The sequence below is a fragment of the Artemia franciscana genome, chromosome 13 (genome assembly GCF_032884065.1).
Source record: "Artemia franciscana chromosome 13, ASM3288406v1, whole genome shotgun sequence".
NCBI classification, from domain to species: Eukaryota; Metazoa; Arthropoda; class Branchiopoda; order Anostraca; family Artemiidae; genus Artemia; species Artemia franciscana.
In genome coordinates, this window is record NC_088875.1 from 41,590,027 (window position 1) to 41,609,139 (window position 19,113).

At 34.2% G+C, this 19,113-nt stretch overlaps 1 protein-coding gene across 3 annotated transcripts in view; it reads right to left on the reverse strand.

The window, feature by feature from the left end:
* The window catches only part of LOC136034946 (CCR4-NOT transcription complex subunit 11-like), a 38,887-nt gene that overhangs the window by 19,445 nt on the left and 329 nt on the right, over positions 1-19,113 (reverse strand). For all 3 annotated transcript variants that reach the window (XM_065716488.1, XM_065716490.1, XM_065716489.1), the window contains exons 2-5: positions 13,153-13,241; positions 9,756-9,904; positions 4,929-5,027; positions 1,707-1,885 (exon numbers count right to left, since the gene is read on the reverse strand). In XM_065716488.1, coding sequence (XP_065572560.1) covers positions 1,707-1,885; positions 4,929-5,027; positions 9,756-9,904; positions 13,153-13,241 — 516 coding nt within the window. The remainder of the gene's footprint in view (positions 1-1,706; positions 1,886-4,928; positions 5,028-9,755; positions 9,905-13,152; positions 13,242-19,113) is intronic.

Sequence of the window (19,113 nt, forward strand, 5' to 3'; positions counted from 1 at the left end):
TATTCGTTTCCTCTGACAAAAACATAGCGTTTAATAAGAACTTTCTCTTTATGCACAGGCAGAACTGTACTGTTAGCATATTTCATTACAGAGAGATCCAATTGATTGTTTTTTAGAGGAAACTATGATTAATTCCGCTATCAATCAGACATACGAGATAGAGCTCACATATAGTGAGGTCCTTATTCATACCCAATAGGTAGCAATAGTGACGAAGATCTAGTCCACCTCTTGGCTAGTTGCAAAGAAATGAGGTAGTTGGATCTTGAGCTCTTTGGCCTATAATGGTGACGTAATGGCCACTACAATGGCCTATAAACCTGACGTGGATGCTCAGTTTGCTAAAAAGTCATTAAGCAGCAAAAATCCCGAGAGTATAAATGATGAGCTAGTTTGTTTTGCATACAAAGAGAACATAGATGGGACAGGTCTATCTTATATTTGGAACGAGGAGCAAGGACTACTAGAGAAAGATGAGACTCGTTTACGGCTCAGTTTAGGACTAGAATGGAGGAAAAGAAATCCAGATTTCAAACCAGACAGTAAGGAATTCAGAGACTTTGAAGTTTTGTGCACCGGTTAAAAAGGTTTTTGTTTTTAGGTATTATTTTAAATTAGGTCTACCGTCCCAAGTATCAGGGAACTGGTTTCATATTCAAGCGAATTGTCTACCATTGAAAAACAAAAAGTTTTTAAAAGAAAAAGGCGTACCTTGGATACGGATTCCTGCCCCGGATGTAATTTAGGTTTTCAAGATGTGGCAGATATTCCAATAGGGTGCCAGCAGCTTTCTTATTTAAAAAGTATTGTTTTTTACAGTGACATACTTGTGTTCCTGGGGATCCTGCACACGATTCTAAAAAGGACAATACTTCAGGTTTGCAAAAACATTAATGAAGTGGTAAAGAAAGAAGAGTTAGGTTTTCTGGGAGGGTGTCGTGATTAATATCTATGTTATGATATTACGTTGTTTATTACAGAATACTGTGTTGTATGGCCTGATTCGGCTTAGACTAAAAAGGTATTAAAGGGAGGGTTTTTATACGGTGTGTTAGTTTATAAATAATATTTGAGGCCACACTGACCAAGCATGCCTATGGTAAGCGATAATACAATCCCTGGAGGGTGATTATCATCAAAAAAAGCCTTATATAAAACTGACTATCAACTGAGAGCTTGAACTGTCATTTAATCTCGTGTTTCTTTCTTTTTAAATTCAGTGTCATTTCCACTGGTGCTTGAGCAAGGTTCTCTCTTTTATTTTACTGTTTATTTTTAAGACTAGTCTTTTCACATTGTCCTGCTGACTTTTATAAGTATTATTTTTTATTCTTAATTCTGCACTGATGGTATTTGCACTGTATTCTCGTTTTTTCACTGGCTATGGTTTGTATTTGTTTTGCGTTTCCCCGTTCCTCATTTTCTCGCTGTGTTTTCTTCTTTCTCGTGTTCGTTTTTCTTGTTTTCTGTAAGCTTTTAAAGCATTATTTTCATTTTGATATGTGAAATAGAGATGCAATATATAACGATTATTTTTTCTCTTTAATTTTGGGCTAATTTAGTGTTTGTTACCTATCTTTGTAATCATTGCCCAATGTGCTTCTGTGCTAAATATATCTAAATCTACCTATCATAGCGACATAGCTTGGAAATTTTTGCTGAACAAATTTGCCATCTTCCGTCACAACTTAGATTTACAACATTACCTCAAGGGAGTTTTGCTTTCTGGCATAGGAAGCACAGTAGAGACTCCTACTTTCATATAGAGAGGATATTCTGCCTGTCTTTCATCAAGCTTCTTTTTTAGGGCGATTAATTCACCAACAGGTGGCTCTTCAGCTTCAACTGCAGCTGCCAGTATTTGAGATGGTGTTTTCTTTAGTAACTAAAAAAACGTACATATATATTATTAAAGTCTTTCAAATATTGGTATCGCTCTATGTACACATAAATATATGGTTTTGACCAAAACACGGTCAAGGGCGGACAGGACCTCGAAAAGAGGGGGGGAGTAGTAATACTAAGTATAAAATTCCAAATACCAAACGTGCGGTTACGTAGGGCTTAAAATTAAAGGAGACCGTCAAAAATAAAAAAGGACAAATTCAACAGATATTCTTACACAATTGGTCCCAGAGGAAGAAGGGAGAGGGGTCGTTTAACAATAAGAAAGGGTCTCTAGATTAATGATAAAAGAAATTGAAAAATATCAATTTTTGCTGAAAATAATGCAACACCCTCTCTTTAATATTATGGATAACAAAGTGTTTGCTACTATAAACAAATATATGGGACTACTATTGGCTATCTTACACTAAAAATAAACAAAATAATATTTCAGGTTATTTAAGGGTCATAACATTCATAATTATGAGATAAACCATTTTTATAATAGTAAACATAAATATATTTACTAATTTATGTGCTAAAAATCAAAGAAGTCTGTCAGTCAATTGAGTTCTTCGAATGTCCAATGAAGATTACAACATTTTTCAATGATGCGAACGTTAATCTGAACGTTAATAATATAAATATTAATATGATAATAATTACGAATATTATTCTATTTGGTATATCTTCAAAAAAGTAAGTAAACGGATGAACTAAGGTTGAAAGAGTAAAAGGTTGAAATAAGAAAAGGTTGAGTATTTCTGCAAATAATGTGGCGTCATCTCTTTAATGCTAAGGTGACAAAGAGTTGGCCAAGGAGGAAAACAAAGATGCGGTCAGTTCCGCATCTTTGATGCGGACCTTAATGCAGTAAGTCATATAATTAATATGATAATTAATTAACAATAATAATGATAATTAATAATAATTAAGCCATATAATCATGATAATTAAGTCAATGATAATTAGTCAATGATGGTTCAAGTCAATGATAATTAAGTCAATGAAATTCAATGAAAAGTCAACGATAATTAAGTCATATAATCAGATGCGGTCAGGTCCGCATCTTAAAATGCAATAAGTCATATTTGTTGGTGCATTAAAGCGTAAGTAATCGCAGAAGAAAAACAATCTAACAATCTTTGATCACTGAAAGTCAAAAGACTGAATCTTAACAAAAACTTATTGCACGTGTCAAGCATAATTTTCTTCATAAATATTTTCGCATAGGAAGGGGGGACTTTTTTTTTTACTTGTTTTTACTTACTTTAATCAAACTAAGATATTGTGGATTCAAGGAACCACCAATAGTTAAAATAGTCATTTCAACAGAAGTCAAGCGTAAAACGACTAGAAACTGCCACAAATATAAGAGCACTCAAACCCCTAAAAGGCTAGAGTGTCATTTGCACTTCACTGAAAACGACATAAATTTAGGACAGTGCGATTTCTGTTTTACATATCTTAAAAAAAACTTTCAAGTTTCCAGCAAAGCAAGAAAAAGCATTTAGAATTTGTTCGTTAATGACTTTCAATGTAGTTTCACAATTTTTGAAGGCGAGTTGTTTTTGTCACTGTTTTTCGATGAAAAGATTAGAAAGTTGATACTTAGGTAAAACTTTCAAAATGTTAATTTGTGACTTTTGAAGCAATCCGTTTGTTTTTGTAAAAGTACATTTTGGATTGGCGAAGGCATGGATGATTCAACACTGATGTTCTATGTAAAACAGCTCGATACTCGTATCGATAACTCGATACGGTAATGAGCGACTTGGCTCAATAGTAAGCAGAACTCCAAGAAAAGAAATTTTGGAACAATTAATACATCAAAAAATTATTTTTTCATATGATTTAGCCAACCATCTAGGGCTAAACGAAAAATGGGTCGTCATCGGTTGGTATGGGAAGATGTCGTAAGGAAAGATTTAAGGAAATGAGAACTTCCTAGGAGGGTGAAAACTGGGAGGCTTTGAATAGATTGGGATGTAAGAGGAGCGTGCGTAGATGAGCTGGACTCAGGCGCCTTAATGCTGCGGTGAGTTGTTAGTAGAATTAACAGTTGTAGCAATAGTACTATATTATAAATACTATACACATTTTCTATATATTTCCATTTATTAAATTCTGTAAATGGAGAGGCTGATTGATCTAAGGCATTATTTGCCTTGAGATACATCACGTACGAGGAGGAGTTTAAAGTCCTTCAAGCTTCTTCTCTTTGTCTAAAATTCCCACTAATTCCTAGCTCTGGCAAGGGCTGATTTAGCTTCTAAGAAATTTTACAAAAAGGTAGAAAGTGACAAAATTAAAAAGAGGAACAACCGAAAATATTTTTAAATACAAATAAAATTACCAAGCACACCTATGTCGGGAACTCGTATGACAAGCAGACGAGCTTATTTTTTTACTGCATTCTGGGTTGTATTTCTTTCTTGTTTTTCTTTGTCATTTTCACGCTCCCGAGCTAATTGCTAAGCCCGTTCGACAGGTTTTTCTCTCAAAGGAAGGCTCAGCAGAGCCCTGAACGATCAGAAAGATTAAGGCACAATTGAACAAGCATTACCCTGTTTCACTGTTCGAGAACAGACTAGCATAATGGTTTTGGCAATTATTTCAGAATTTTATTTTAAATTTTAAATTTTATCCGGCTCTATTGCCGGAATATGAGTCTTGATCGACCGCAGAAACTACGACGACTGGGTCATGTATATCGAATGGACGAACAGCGATGGGTAAAGGTTACTTTTGAGGGAAGGCCCCATTGTAGACTCACTCTTAGAAAATCAAGAAATAAATGGCGTGATGACTTTAAAAATAACCTTTCATGCATTACAAAACAAGAAATTGCCTCAAATATGAAGCTATTCCATGAATATGTTACAGAGATGGTCCCAACATGACCCAAAAGGATGTCCAGGATGTATGTCAAGTCTCACTGAAATGTTAATTCTGCTCGGTAAAATACATCAGCCAGCCGGTAAAATTTACTGGTAGCTTTTTTTTGCTGAGGTCTGAAAAATTACTCTACTTGAACTTACCTCAGTTGCCTTTCCAGCAATCAATTTTCCTAAAAACGCTCTTTCAGTTGGTGTGAGGGCACCTAAACCTCCGAATTTGCTTCCTTCTGGAGTAGAAGCCTGAAAAGACGAAAACTTATGAATCTAAGCCAAAAATTTCTCTTGATGAAACTAAAACATTAAAATATTGTGTTGTACAGAATTTTAGTTTTATTCACGCTACATATTTTATTATTTCAATTATTTTGCTTATACAGTTATAAATTTAATGCTCATATGAATATAGCCCTTCAGTCTTTGATTTTAGCATAGACTAAATATTGTTATTGCTTTTAAAATACAGAAGAACAATGAAGAGATAAGAATCCAAGCCACCATAAAATCATTTCTGTCAAAAAGAAACAAAGAAACATGAAAAACAAAGTATTTTTGCAATTATTGGTCTTTGTGGTTTTCTTTTCTACCTTTTTAGACCCAAGAGCAAATAAAATTAAACCAAATTTAAATAAGAATTTAAAATAATTGAACATAAATTTTATCAAACGAACTTAGATTAAAAATAACTTTGTCTACAAGAAAGTTATAAAAAATGCTGAGTAAGGAATTCTATAGTAAGGAGCCAAAGTAAGATAGATCGTAAGTAAGAGTAAGATAGTAAGGAGCCAAAGTAAGATCTCCAGTAAGATAGCCAAAGTGTTGATAAATCTTCTAATAAACTTTCCTGGAAATAGTTTAAATTTTAATCTAATAACACACATTGGAGGCGGGGGGGGGGGGTTATTTCACTATTTGTGGATTCCCTCCCCCCACCCTAAGTTCCCAGTGTGAAGATATATTTATAAAGAATACTTACCTTAAAGGGCGAAACTGGATGTACCAATGGTCAGCAATGTTTACGGTAAGCAGAGCACCGATAACAATACTACAGCTCATCAGGGATATGTTTTAATGCACATCCTTAGTAGTCATTTGTCGGTTTTTATAAGCTAATAATAATTTAATTTTGTAATTTAGTTGCCACGGATTCGTTTTTTGCTGAAATCTTATGATTTATCCCACAGATTTATGAAATTTCCATAGAATATGCCCGTTGTTGGTTTGTTTTTATGTTTAAGTTTTTCCGGTCATAATGGCATACTCCACCCCCAATGTACCAATGGTCAGTTTTATACTGTTAATGCTTCTATACTGTTTATACAGTTTTATACTGCTCAACTAACATCCACCTTGGGTGATTTTACACCTGATTCTCCAGATCCGCTGTATTAACACATCGAATCTATCGGCCAATCAACTGTCCAACTTTCCTTGAATGTGCATTGATAGGGATCATAAGGAATTGCAGAAACGCACTTTGAGGGATACTCACATCAGACCAAGGCCATATCCAGGGGGTTAGGGAGTTTGAATCTTCTCAGGGAGTTTGAATTCAAATTTGGCGGTCGAGTTCCCAAAATTCTTCTGGTAAATATATTATTTCATGCTTGTTTACTCATGGCCATAAGGAATTTGAGAAATTCTGTTACAGAATCAAAACCTTGCAAGTGGATTATGGAAATCTGCTCAACCTGACACAAATGACTCTATCATTTAAAATTATGTTGTGGTCGATTTGGTCATCGAATCATCAAAATGTCAAAGAACGCTTTTTGCATTTGCTAATCATTGGGGCAAGGAAATCGGAGATTGAAAGGCAACCACCATAATTGACAAAGAAAAAATAAAACCTCCAAAAATGCATAAGTATTGGGGTGGGGGGATGCTTTGTCAGATATCTCACCTAAATCTCCGTCACCTAAATCTCCACTCTTGACACAAAATTTGAAAAGTGATGTCCTAAAAGCATTCTGGAACACAACAAATAAGGTGGTAATTCCAGTTGCTTTACCTACCAATAATATTTCAAAACACTTGATTGGATATTATTTTGCTTAAAGTCAATACAAGTAAATGAGATTTTTGTATATTACTATTTAATAAATATTACTTTTAACCATATTTTCGCTATAGCATTCATTCTTGAAGGATTCAGATCTAACCGTCAAACTTCAAATAAAAACAATTTTTACAGTGCGATCCTTATATTCAGGTTCTCCTATCCCCAAGAGATCCACCCCCACCCCCCAATGATTAGTGCTGATCTATTGAATTGTGTACAATGTTAGCATTACTGTATAAACAAACAGTCAATAATTATTGTTCTATTTTGTAGGCTACAGATAAGTTTATGGACAAATAAGCCACTTGGCAGTAAGACCTCTAAAACTAACAGGTTATATAAACAGTTCTTAGATAATTCTGCACCAGATGGAAATATCAGAATTTTGTACACAAGCATTTTCGCCTTGTTTTTCTTCAATAATGCTTTTTGTAGCATACATTGAGGGACTATGCACTTTACTGGGGTATCATTCCTTTTCTGTAAAAAAAAGCACTAAGATTTTAAATTCCCTCTAACAGAGACTTCTCCTGATATTCTACAGCTATTGATTGAATCGGATAACTATAGAAAAACTGCATTCATAGCAACCACTGTAAGATAAATTTTTGGAAGTAGTTTCAAAGTTTTGTAAGTAAAGTTTTTAAACCTGCGCTCTAAGTGTCATAAAAATTCAAACAAAGCTTTATTTTACTTTATTAATATTTGTAATCAATTTAAGATATAACTTATTTATATACAACCTAACATTTTCAAACAGTAGGCAGACTCTTTTATTTATTTTTTGCCAATCCTTATCTAATTATATAAAAACGAACATATCTGTCCATTATGCATTAGTACGCTGTTCATCCAATCGCCAAGAAACTTTAAGATGTTACTAAGAAGAAACAACTACTGCAAAATCACCCCATACAGAATTCCCCCGATAATTTCCTCTTCATTTATCAAGTCCCAAAAAGCATTAATACACTGAGTCAAAAAACACGAGCATCAATTTGAACGTCATGCTCTCCACAGCACAGCCAATATAGAGACCAGTTGCGCCGAGTCTTATCTTGCCCATAAAAGGATTTCAACACACATCTTTAGCCTAGGCGTTAACCTCCGGCGTTCCCACAGCCAATCAGCACGGAAAGATCTTGGCTCTATTCCGGGAGTGGCTATATTCCGCCAATCAGCGCGGAACGATCTTGGCTCTATTCTGGGTGTGGCTCTATTCCACCAATCAGCGGAGAACGATCTTTGCTCTAGTCCGGGAGAGGCTCTATTCCGCCAATCAGCGTGGAAGATCTTGGCTCTATCGTCGATGTCGCGACGATAGCTATGTCTTGATTTTGAAAAATGTTTGCGCAACTGGTGTCTATGTAGGCTGTGCTCCAAAGTAGAATTAATCCCAGACTGAAAAAGATTGTCCTTTTTACCCCACATTTATGTAAATCATATAAATCAAAAGAGTCAGAAAAAAGATATTCAAGTCAATCATTTCTTATGGAAGAATCCCCACCTCCTGAAAAGGTCCTTCCAGCAATGCCACACTGGAAAATTTTCCCCACATTATAAAATAACGATAGTATTTTCAAATTTGGCAGTTTTTGAAAAATTAGGTTGAATACAAAATTATCAAAACTGTCCAATACCAATTTCAAAGACTTTACTGATGAAGAAACTTAATAATTTCGGAAGTTTGTTAATTGCCAGAATTCATAATTAACTACCCTGTTAATTGAATTTCCAAAATACATGAAGGATGTGATAGGAAGGGCCTGTCAAGTATCTGAGTTGAGGGTTCTAGAATTTATTTCAGCTTGAAAAGTATTAAGAGGGCCTTGTGGGGGGATTTTTAATTTTCCTAAAGTCGTTGCAAAACTGATTTTACATATGAAAATTTTTTCCCATGGGGAATTTTCCGCAATGCAAATTCTGCGGGGAGGAGGAATTTTGCGTATTAAAACGAATTTGATTTGTATTTCCTTTCCCGACTCTTTGCATATGTAATTAGAAAAAAAAACAGATTAGGTAATCTATATAAATGTTTATACTAACATATATATTTTAAATACTATCGTTGCTTTACACGTGGGAAAAAATTTCCGGGGTGGCATTCCCGCGGGGGAGTTTTACAAGAGGGAGCGTTCTTCTATAAGAAATGAATTTGATTTGAATATCTTTTTCTGACTCTTTGAATATGTAATGAAAGTAAATTAATTAGGTACTTTATATAGATATAGGATAAAAAGGACATCCATTCGGTCTGGAATTTATTCTATTGAGGAAAGCATGACGTTAGAAAAAATCGATGCTCGTAATTTTCAATTCACTGCTTTATCATATTTTTCGATTTTGGACCTGATTCCCAAATGAATTGTCCACAAAGAGGAGGGAGGGAATTATTCGCGAGGGGAATTCTTCATATAGCTTTAAATTTGAAGATACAATCGTTATTAATTCGAATGAGGGGCGAATTTTCGCGGGAAAGAATTTTTTTGGGAGAGCTTTCTGTGTAGGAAATTTTTTGTGGAGAGGGACAAACTCAACAGGGGCGAATTTTTTTGGGGGAGACTTTCTCTGAATTTCTTTTCTTTTGAGATCACAGCAAAGCATGAAGGGTAGGCTAGCTGATTATAAAAATGTTAGAGGTAGGTTATTGCGTATTTAAAAACTTCTTCAAACAAATTTTGGGGTAAAGTAGCTTTCACTTTCGTTGTCTAATTTGCAAAAAAAAAAAGAGATTGAAAAGACAGACAAATATTGATTTATTTGAGTCTTTATAAATCATTTTAGTGGGTAGAATTAGACGGCGTTGGTATTTTTTCCCTCGGAAAAGAATTTGAATTTCCTCTCTGACAGTATCTCAAACAGGTTTGCTACTAAACTGAAAGCATAGCCTTCAATCTGAAAATTCTTACCAAAATCTGGAGGAAGAAACCAGTGAATGGATGAATGTGCTTCTCATCACTTTTGAACAATGAATAAAGTAAAATCATACAAGCTATTTTCTGACCTGGGCTGCATATCAATTCTGGCTGTTCCAGAAGAAGGGCTAAAGCACTGCCAACTAGAAAAGAGATTTCAATAACAGAGAACAGCAACTAGAACAATCAACTATAGGGTGGTTATGATCCATTCACAATCTTTAGTATTTATTCAAATTTTGAAACTAGGTAATGCTACAATTTCAAATTGTAACTCTAAAGATGCTGGCTAATCAAAAAAAAATGTATTAAATATTATTAAAACTTCAAAAGTTTCGACTGACCATTTTTTGGCTAGATATAGCTCGTGATGATAGAAAAACATCTGTTCCAAATGGGGATGGATTCAACAAATATTAAAAATCCGATTTAGCTGAATCTTTGTATTTATAAATCTCATAATAAATAGGTCTTTAAGGTATTTTTTTGTAAAAAAAAACTGTTATCCCACAGAACAATAACAAAAGAAACAAAAACTGAAGAAAGGTATAAACTTTGAAGCCTGAAACAATAAAAACCAAACTAAGGTAAAACATTGCAAAATGATAAAATAAGACATAACCCCTTCCAAGAAAGTATCAGCTTCTTCCAAACGCATATTCAACACTATTTAGATGTATGAATTCAATTATTATTAGAAGCTCTCACTCTTCCTCACAAAAAGGCACAAACAAAATTATTAATCAAAGATTATTAATTAATTAGTTTATTATCTTTTTCCATCTTCAGCATACTTGCTCATTTTGCTCCAATCATTTTTTTTTCAACTCAACTGTAGTCTACAGTTTTGTTTCGTGATTATACACATTATAAAATTTACATATTCTTATATTAACAACAAAGGGTGACAAAAAACACAACAGTTAAATGTCTACATAACACTACCAAAATCCATCACATGATGCTGCAATCTCAAAAGAAAGGAAATTCAAGGAATACCCCACCCCCTCTAAATAAAATTGCCCCATTGTATTAATAACGATCACGTTTTTAAATTGAAAGTATTTGAACATTTCCCCTGCAGAAAGCATCCCTACGCATTAATAATGATTGCATTTTAAATTTTAAAGTATTTGAAAAATTCCCTGCAGACATTCCTTCCCCCAGAAAATTCCACCCTGCTGATAATTTCCCCTCCAGCAAATTTCTTCCCGTGGAAAACTCCTCTACGGAAAATTGTCCTCCAGAAAATTCCCCCTGGACAATTTTTCCTGTGTGTAAAATAGAAAACTATATTTTCAAATTTAAACGTATTTGAAAAATCAGATGACGATTGTTAACTTACCTGTTGGGCGTTGTTGGATACTTGATATCCTGAAAATGTGATTAATGTGAACAAAAGCATCTGGCAAGCATTTGTGTTCAGGGGTCTCTTACATAAGTTAGCATAAAAAGTATTCAAAAGATTAAGAGGGCCTTGGGGGGGGGGAGATTTATACCTATTAATCCCCAAGAGATTACTCAACAACTTATTAAAATTCCTTAGTGATTGGATGAACAGTGTGATAATGCATACTAGACATATATACTATCTTTATGAATGAGCGAAAATTGTGTATGTATTTATTTATTTTTATGAAGTATTTTGTTTTGGGAAAATTAGCATCCTGGGATATTCTGGACTAAAAAACCGTTCTAGATAGGTCAAAGGTTTGAGAAAATTCGTTAAGAACCTTAATTTTAGAAGAAAAAAAATATGTGAGAGACGTCATTTTTATACACATCAGCATAACAATAACGTTGTCATACTTATCTGGAAAAATTGAAAATTTTAATGTATGGAAAAGTTTACATTAAATTGCTTAAAGAGCAAATAACTGGTAATTGCAAAAATATTTGTATATATTTTGACAAGGGAATACAACAATTCTAAAATCTTAAACAAGAAAACCATAAGTCTGAAGCTTAGTTGACGCTAAGTGCCACGTCATACTATTTTCATTTCATAGTCCTTGAAAAAATTCCGAAGTTAAAAAAACACGTCTACAAATATTGTTATTCTAAAAGAAAAAAAAAACGTGTAGCATACATCAGTTCAGAATCACTAAAGTTATTATGTAAACTGCAAAAATATTTATAGTGCCTGAGCAATAATTTCAATTTTTTAATTCAAACTAGAGAAATATCTGAAAATTTTAAAATTAGTCTTTTTTTTTATAGACAAAATCGACTAGCTACGTGATTAAGCTTACAGGTTTGAACACAACTAGTTATATAGTGTCAGTAGGAAGACCTAAGAAACAGAAATTTGCAATTATTACAAATAATGATTCTCTATTTTGACAAGGGATTACAACAATTCAAAAACCTTACAAAACAAAACAAAAAGTTTCAAGCTTAGTACATATTGTTGTTAGAAACCAGACTAGCTTCAGCAATCAAATATCTTTGATAAGACTACAGCATGAAAAGACATTAAATTGCTTAAATAGCAAAAAACTGGTAATTGCTAAAATAGCCTATTTGTATATATTTTTAACAAAGGATTACAACAATTCAAAAACCATAAAAAAGAAAACCTTTTTAAACGCAACAGTTATATAATGTCAGTAGGAAGCCCCAAAAAACAAAAATTTGTAATTATTACAAATGACGATTCTCTATTTTGGCCAACGATTACAACAACTCAAAAACATTAAAAAAGAAAACCAAAAGTTTGAAGCTTAGTACATATTGTTGTTAGAAATCGCACTGGCTTCAAATCAATATCTTTGGACAGGCAACATATGAAAAGACATTAAATTTCATAAAGAGCAAAAACTGGTGATTGCAAAAATATTTGTATATATTTTAACAAAAGATTACATACAACTCAAAAATCTTAAAAAAGAAAACCAGAATTTTGAAGTTTGGTAAAAATCGTTGGTAGAAATTGGACTCGCTTGAATAGTCAAATGTCTTTGAAAAGATTCAGTGTGAAAAAAACAACAAAGTGTCTGCAGTTAGAAGACAAGCATCAATAAGAATCCATATATAGAGGCCTGCCACATGCCAAGTGCTGGGGCCTGGCAGCTGGTAATTTCAAAAATATTGGTACATATGTTAAATATGGATTACAACAATTCAAAAACCTCAAAAAAGAAAACCAGAAGTTTGAAGCTTAGTAGATATTGTTGCTAGAAATCAGACTTGCTTTAATAATCAACTATCTTTGAAAAGATCACAATATGAAAAGAGCATCTTTAAAACACTCCTTTCATAGAGCCTAGTCACCTAAAACGAACACAGAGTTTAATTTCTTTTAAGAAACAATAATTAAGACCCCCATGAAACCTTAAATACTTAGTATTCTTTGCATATTCTGATTCAATAAAAAAGGGACATTACTCACTAGAAAAAGGGTTCCCAAAATTTTTACTTTTGAGCAGATTAACCAACTCTTCAGCTGTTTGCTTCTCAACATTGTCCTCATCAATCACGCTGCAATAGAAAAGCATAAAATTTAATATTAATAATATTTTCTATGGATTGTGCCAACAATTAGCATTCAAATAAGCAGGAAAAGTATAATGATATATAAATGCATAAGACAATAAAGAGGTAGAACAATTAAATAGGCTGTGAGAGAGTATGGGGATCAATTTCAAAAGCATTAGAGGGCCAGAGCTATCCTAGGGTGCTACTTGACTCAAAAAAGGGTTTTGAAAGCATTCCTTAGCAACCATACAGTTTTGCTGTTTCCCAGTTTCCTAAGAAAGTAGTGAACTTTTTAAACAAGTTTTGGCAAGTTTAGGAAATCTTGGAAAAATCAGTGAACACAGGATCCTCAGCATTCAGAGGTGTTTAACAAGCACAAAAATTGTGGCCATGTCTGCACACAACTCTTCTACAAGTTGCAAAAAAAACTGATTTATAAATTGAAATTCCTCTTCATGAAAAATTGAACTCTTGGTTTTTATTATTTTTTAATCTGTATATGATTGCGTAAGTTTCTACAACTCAATGAATTTTTATTTTTTGTGTCCTTGGTAGTTTAAAGTTAGGATAAAGTATCCTAATCACATACATAGTCAAGGAGAGATTTAATCATAGAAAATTGTTCTGAAACAGAATAATTATCATTTGAAGAGACTAAAATCCAAGATCAGCCACCATCTAAGCATTGGGGTTATACCCTCTGTTCATTTCTTAGTTAGTAAATTAATTGAAAAACCAAAAATTTAACACAAAAAATCGATGGAAAACAGATTAGCCTAAAGCAATTTTTATGCAAAATTGAAGCTGTTTGAACCTAAGCCTATATATTGTCCACTAGAATTTCAATGTTTTGCTGAACATTAGATAGAATTTGGAATTGCTATTATTTTATGAAGAATATGGCCATTAAATTCAGAAACTAAGAGAAATTAATAACTAATAACAAGAAACTAAAATGGAATATCTCATGTGTAAATGTGTAACTAAGTACAGCTAAGTTTGTTTTTGTTTCTTGTTCAAAGTGGACCATTTTTGGACAACCTTGCTTAAGTCAATGGCATCAGCGAGATGTTTCTCAAATTCCACCAACATGAGGGAATCTAGTCAAAAATCAACCATGGCAGTTCTCAGCAAATTCTTAACAAACTTGTCCTTCACCTGGGATTTCTCCAAGGCAAGTAGTGCCTTGGTAAAACTGAAACAGAACTTCAAGAAGAGCAGTAGAATCTTGAGCTCCTTCCTGGTTTGGAAAAAAAAATGTTGTTGCTAGCTCAATATCTGCAGTTAAAATCCTTTTTTTTAAACAGAGGCTGAAGTAAGGAGCAAAATGGCTGAAAGTTAACAAGGTAATCTCTGAGATTATCTCCTCCTATCCTATCAAGGCAAGTTGTTAAGCCAGTCACTTCAAACCTGGTTTGATTTAAATGACTCTATTCAAATCTGAAATTATTAAAAATAAGAATTTAATGATATAATAAAATGACTTTATTCTATTTACACATGAATTCAGTTTTTGTTATCTATGACTAAAACTAAGCAGTACTAAAGTCAGTCATTTCTCAATTGAAAAGTTTGAAAGAAAGTCTTTTCAGGAGAAAGAAAATACAATGTAGAATGTCTGAATTGACTTCCTGGGAACTGGATGAGGTCAAAATAAACAATTTATATGGATTGAAAATCAATAGGGGCTAGACATGACCAGACAAAACAAATCAAATGTGAGCATAAGCAATTTTTTAAGGCAAGAGTTGCTACTAGTAAAGTCCCTTTAAACCTGGTTTAATGTGAAAACTATTTACAATGAAGAATTCTACAATGCCTTAAATGCCACAATCAAGGAAGCACCATTGCATGATATCATATGTTTGGCAGGTGATTTTAACACCAAGATTGGACATAACCGAACTCATTGCCCTGAAGCCATGGGAAATGAAGGTCTTGGAACCAGAAATGAAAATAGAGACTGCCTGATAGACTTCAGACTGTCAAGTGACCTTATTGTCAGCAGCACATTTTTCAAGTATAAAGATATCCACAAATATACATGGATGTCCCCAGACAGTGTGACAAAAAGCCAGATTAACCATATACTTACAAGAAGAAAATGGTGAATGTCTCCAAGATGTTTGCTCATTCAGAGGGGCTGATGTCAGCTCTGATCATTCACTTATGATAGCAACAATCAAAATCAAGCTGAAAGTCTCAAAAAAGAAGATGCCAGCACAGAACCCACAATTTTACTTGGCCAGACAGGAACATCAAAAAGGAATTTAGCACAGAGCTGTCCAACAGATTTGAAGTGCTACAATCCCTTGAAGAAGTAGATGAAGAATGCATGTGGGGAAAAATCAAGAAAAATTATAATGAAATTGCTGAACTAGTCCTTGGTTCCAAGAAAAGACCAATGGCTGTCAGATGAAACATGGGACTATATTGAAAAACGCAAGCAGGCAAAACTTCTTCTTGTTCCTAACTGCAGTGCTGAGAATTGCATGTTCAGCAACCTGATATACCAATATTATGACAAGATGGTGAAAATGAATTCTAGGAAGTACAAACATAACCACCTTAAGAAGAAAGCAGAACTAGCCAAAGAAGCTGCAAGAAGAGAGGACTCAAAGACTGTGTACCATTTAACCAATGAAATTGTCAAGAAATGTCAAGGTATGGAAATTCCTGTATGACCCCCAAATGGATGTCCTGCAACAGATCCAGAAGATGTGAGCAAAGTCTGAACAGACCATTTTCAGATGCTTCTAAACTGTTCTCCCCCTCTATAGCCACCAGCAACCCCTGACATACCACAAATAAACCTTCCAACCAACACAGACCCTCCAGATACCACAGATATTTGTATGGTGGCAAAAAAAATTGAAAAATGGGCAATCCCCAGGTAAAGAAAGAATCACAGCAGAAATATTTCTGTCATTCTTACAGCTGTCATTCTTTGCATGACCTAGTGGATCAAATCCTACAAGACAATGTGGGAGTCAGAAAAGGTGCCTAAAGATTGGACTAGAAGCACCCTGGTAAAACTTTTCAAAAGAGCAGATGCCATGAAGTATGAAAAGTGGCCTGGTATCTGCCTCTTTTCAATCCCAGGAAAGTTGTTTGCTCTAATAATCCTCAACAGAATAAAACCACATCTTGACATACACCTACACACAGCAGCAACACAGCTTCCATCCAAACCACTCCTATACCTCATATTTGTCCTCAGAATACTGCTGGAAGAAACCAATGAGGTGAGAAGGAAATTAAACCTTGTGTTCATTGACTTTGAGAAAGCTTTTGACTCAGTAGATAGAGCAATACTCTGGAAAATACTCGCACATTACAGCATACCAGAAAGAATCATTAAACTTATCATTGCTTTCTAAAAAGATACAGAATGCTGTCTACAAAACTGGAAAAGGGGAAACCAAATATTGTAAAATAATGACAGGAGTAAAGCATTCTGCCTAGTTTTTTTTGTGATAGATTATAAGTAAACAGATGATGATGATGATGATGATAGGGCATTTAACCATCTCATACAAGTTTAGAAATCTCAAAAATGCTCTTTGAGGCTAAAGCTATGACTGTATTAAAGCAATGTTCTGTCAGTACTACTTTATGGAACTGACCTTGCACCATAATCAGCAACAAGAGAAAAAATTAGTCATGAAAACACTTGCCTCAGAAGAACCCTAAACATAAACTGGACCCAGAGGAAAAGAAATAACACCATCAAGCAGCATGTCCAGCTACTTTTAATAACAGATGTTATCCATCAAAATAGGTGGCATCATCTTAGGTGTGTCATCAGGATGGGGAGAAATTGAATGTCAAACTCAATCCTCTTCTGGTAACCAGAAGGATTAAGAAGATGAGGCTGACCTAGAAACACCCAAAGATGTTCACACAGAAGAGACTTTCTAAATATATGTGTCCCTGCAGCCCATATTGGAAGACATACTAGCTGCAGCACACCTCTAAGATGACTGGAGACTTTTGGTGGATGCCTCTGGAGGCACATGATGAAATAAGGTCTACAGTAATGACAAAATAAAATGATTCTATTTACATGTGTATTTGGTGTTTGGTATCTATGACAGAAGCTGAGCAGTATTAAAACCAGCCATTTCTTTACCAAGAAATTAGAAAATGCATAAGTCTTTCCAAGAGAAGGAAAATGCAACTTAAGCTGTCCCTGAGTTGTTGACAACCAAGGACCTTCATGAGGCTAAAAGACTTATACAACTTCACATAAAGAAGGGGCAAGAATGTCCCCCCCCCTTTCAAGCCACTCCTGATTTTAGAGACTATTTTTAAGCTCTGTGATTAAAAAATCTTCAAAGTAAACCTAATGCTGCTATTCATGAAAAAACCAACTCCAGGACAACAAGAGAAATCTCTGCTATTAAGCTAATCAGTGGGGTAAACATATCATGGTTCATATTATTAACTTAGTAATAAAGCAAACATGCCACTCAATGCCTTTTCTATGTTCTTTATGAATATAATAATCACTTCTATTGCAAGTTCAAGTTTGAGCACTTTTTGACCCAATCAAACCTAACTTAACCTAACTATAAATAATTTTGGCACTGAGAAAACGTAGTATTATTTTGTCAAAAATATCTGATAACTCACTTTGATTGAAAATTTTGTCATTTTTAAGAGCTCAAAAAGTGCTTAAATTGAATTTGTAGTAGTAGTAGTAGTAGTAGACAGGTTTAATAGCAAAACAGGTTTAACAGCTTGGCAGCTGTTGCTGATTTGCATCTCTTTACAAACATATTCAAACTATACTTATAAATATAAATCAAACTAAAAATATTAGCTCTTATTGTACATATCAATGAAGACCAGGACAAAAGAATTACCATATTGGTTTGTTTTTGTTTTAACTGGAACTAACTTATCTTAGTTTCTTCTACTTGATGGCAGAGGTTGATCAGGTAGAGTGTCATGGTGCTTAGACTTAGAAAGCAAGAACTTTTCAAAACTCATTATCAGAGTTTTGTACCAGTTTTGCAGTGATTGGAGTCCTAGCACTTCTAGAGCCTTTTTGTAGGGGATGTCAAAGCAGCACAAGATGGTCATTACTGCTTGCTTCTGAACTGATTCAAACTCCTGACAAAGATACACTGTTATAAGTGCTGAGGGCACCCAAACAGGACAAGCATATTCCAGAATGTGGCAGACATATGTTAGGTATGTATACTCAGTACACAATCAATGAACTTGTTGGTCATCAATGAACTTGTAGTGGTTGTAATAGTCAGCTATGAGGAAGTTAATTACAAACAAAAATACAATAACTGCAAGCTTAGTGCCTTGAGGGGCTCTAGAGGTGGATAAGGACCATTTGGATTTACAATCACCTTTGCAGAGAGCAAACACATGCTGTATCCTCAGACTGAGAAAGTCCAACAAAAGCATAAGTCTTTTTCTTAGCCCCCATTAGCTTAAGTTTAAGGCTGCTAGAATGTGATTGATTAAATCAAAGGCCTTTCAGAAGTCTATGGCATCAAGGTCAACAAAACTGTGACCCTTTTCAACCCACTTGAGGAGACTATTGCATATATACACTAGGTACACTAAGGTATTACAGTCTTTTAGTCAGCTGTATTGTCTCTGGTCAATAGATTCCTTAATTTGATCCAGTAAGACCCCCTTATGACAAAGGTCTTAGCCACTTTTGCCAGGTAGGCTATGGTGTTTGCAAAATAGGTCTAAGTTTGTCACAGCTCTTAGGGTTATTAGCCTTCAGAATTACTCTAACTTAAGCTTTCTGCAAAACAGCTGGAAAGATTCTAATATGAAAACACAGGTTTATTAGCACTGAGAGTAGTTTTGATAGAAACCATTCTCAGTGCTATTTGTCATA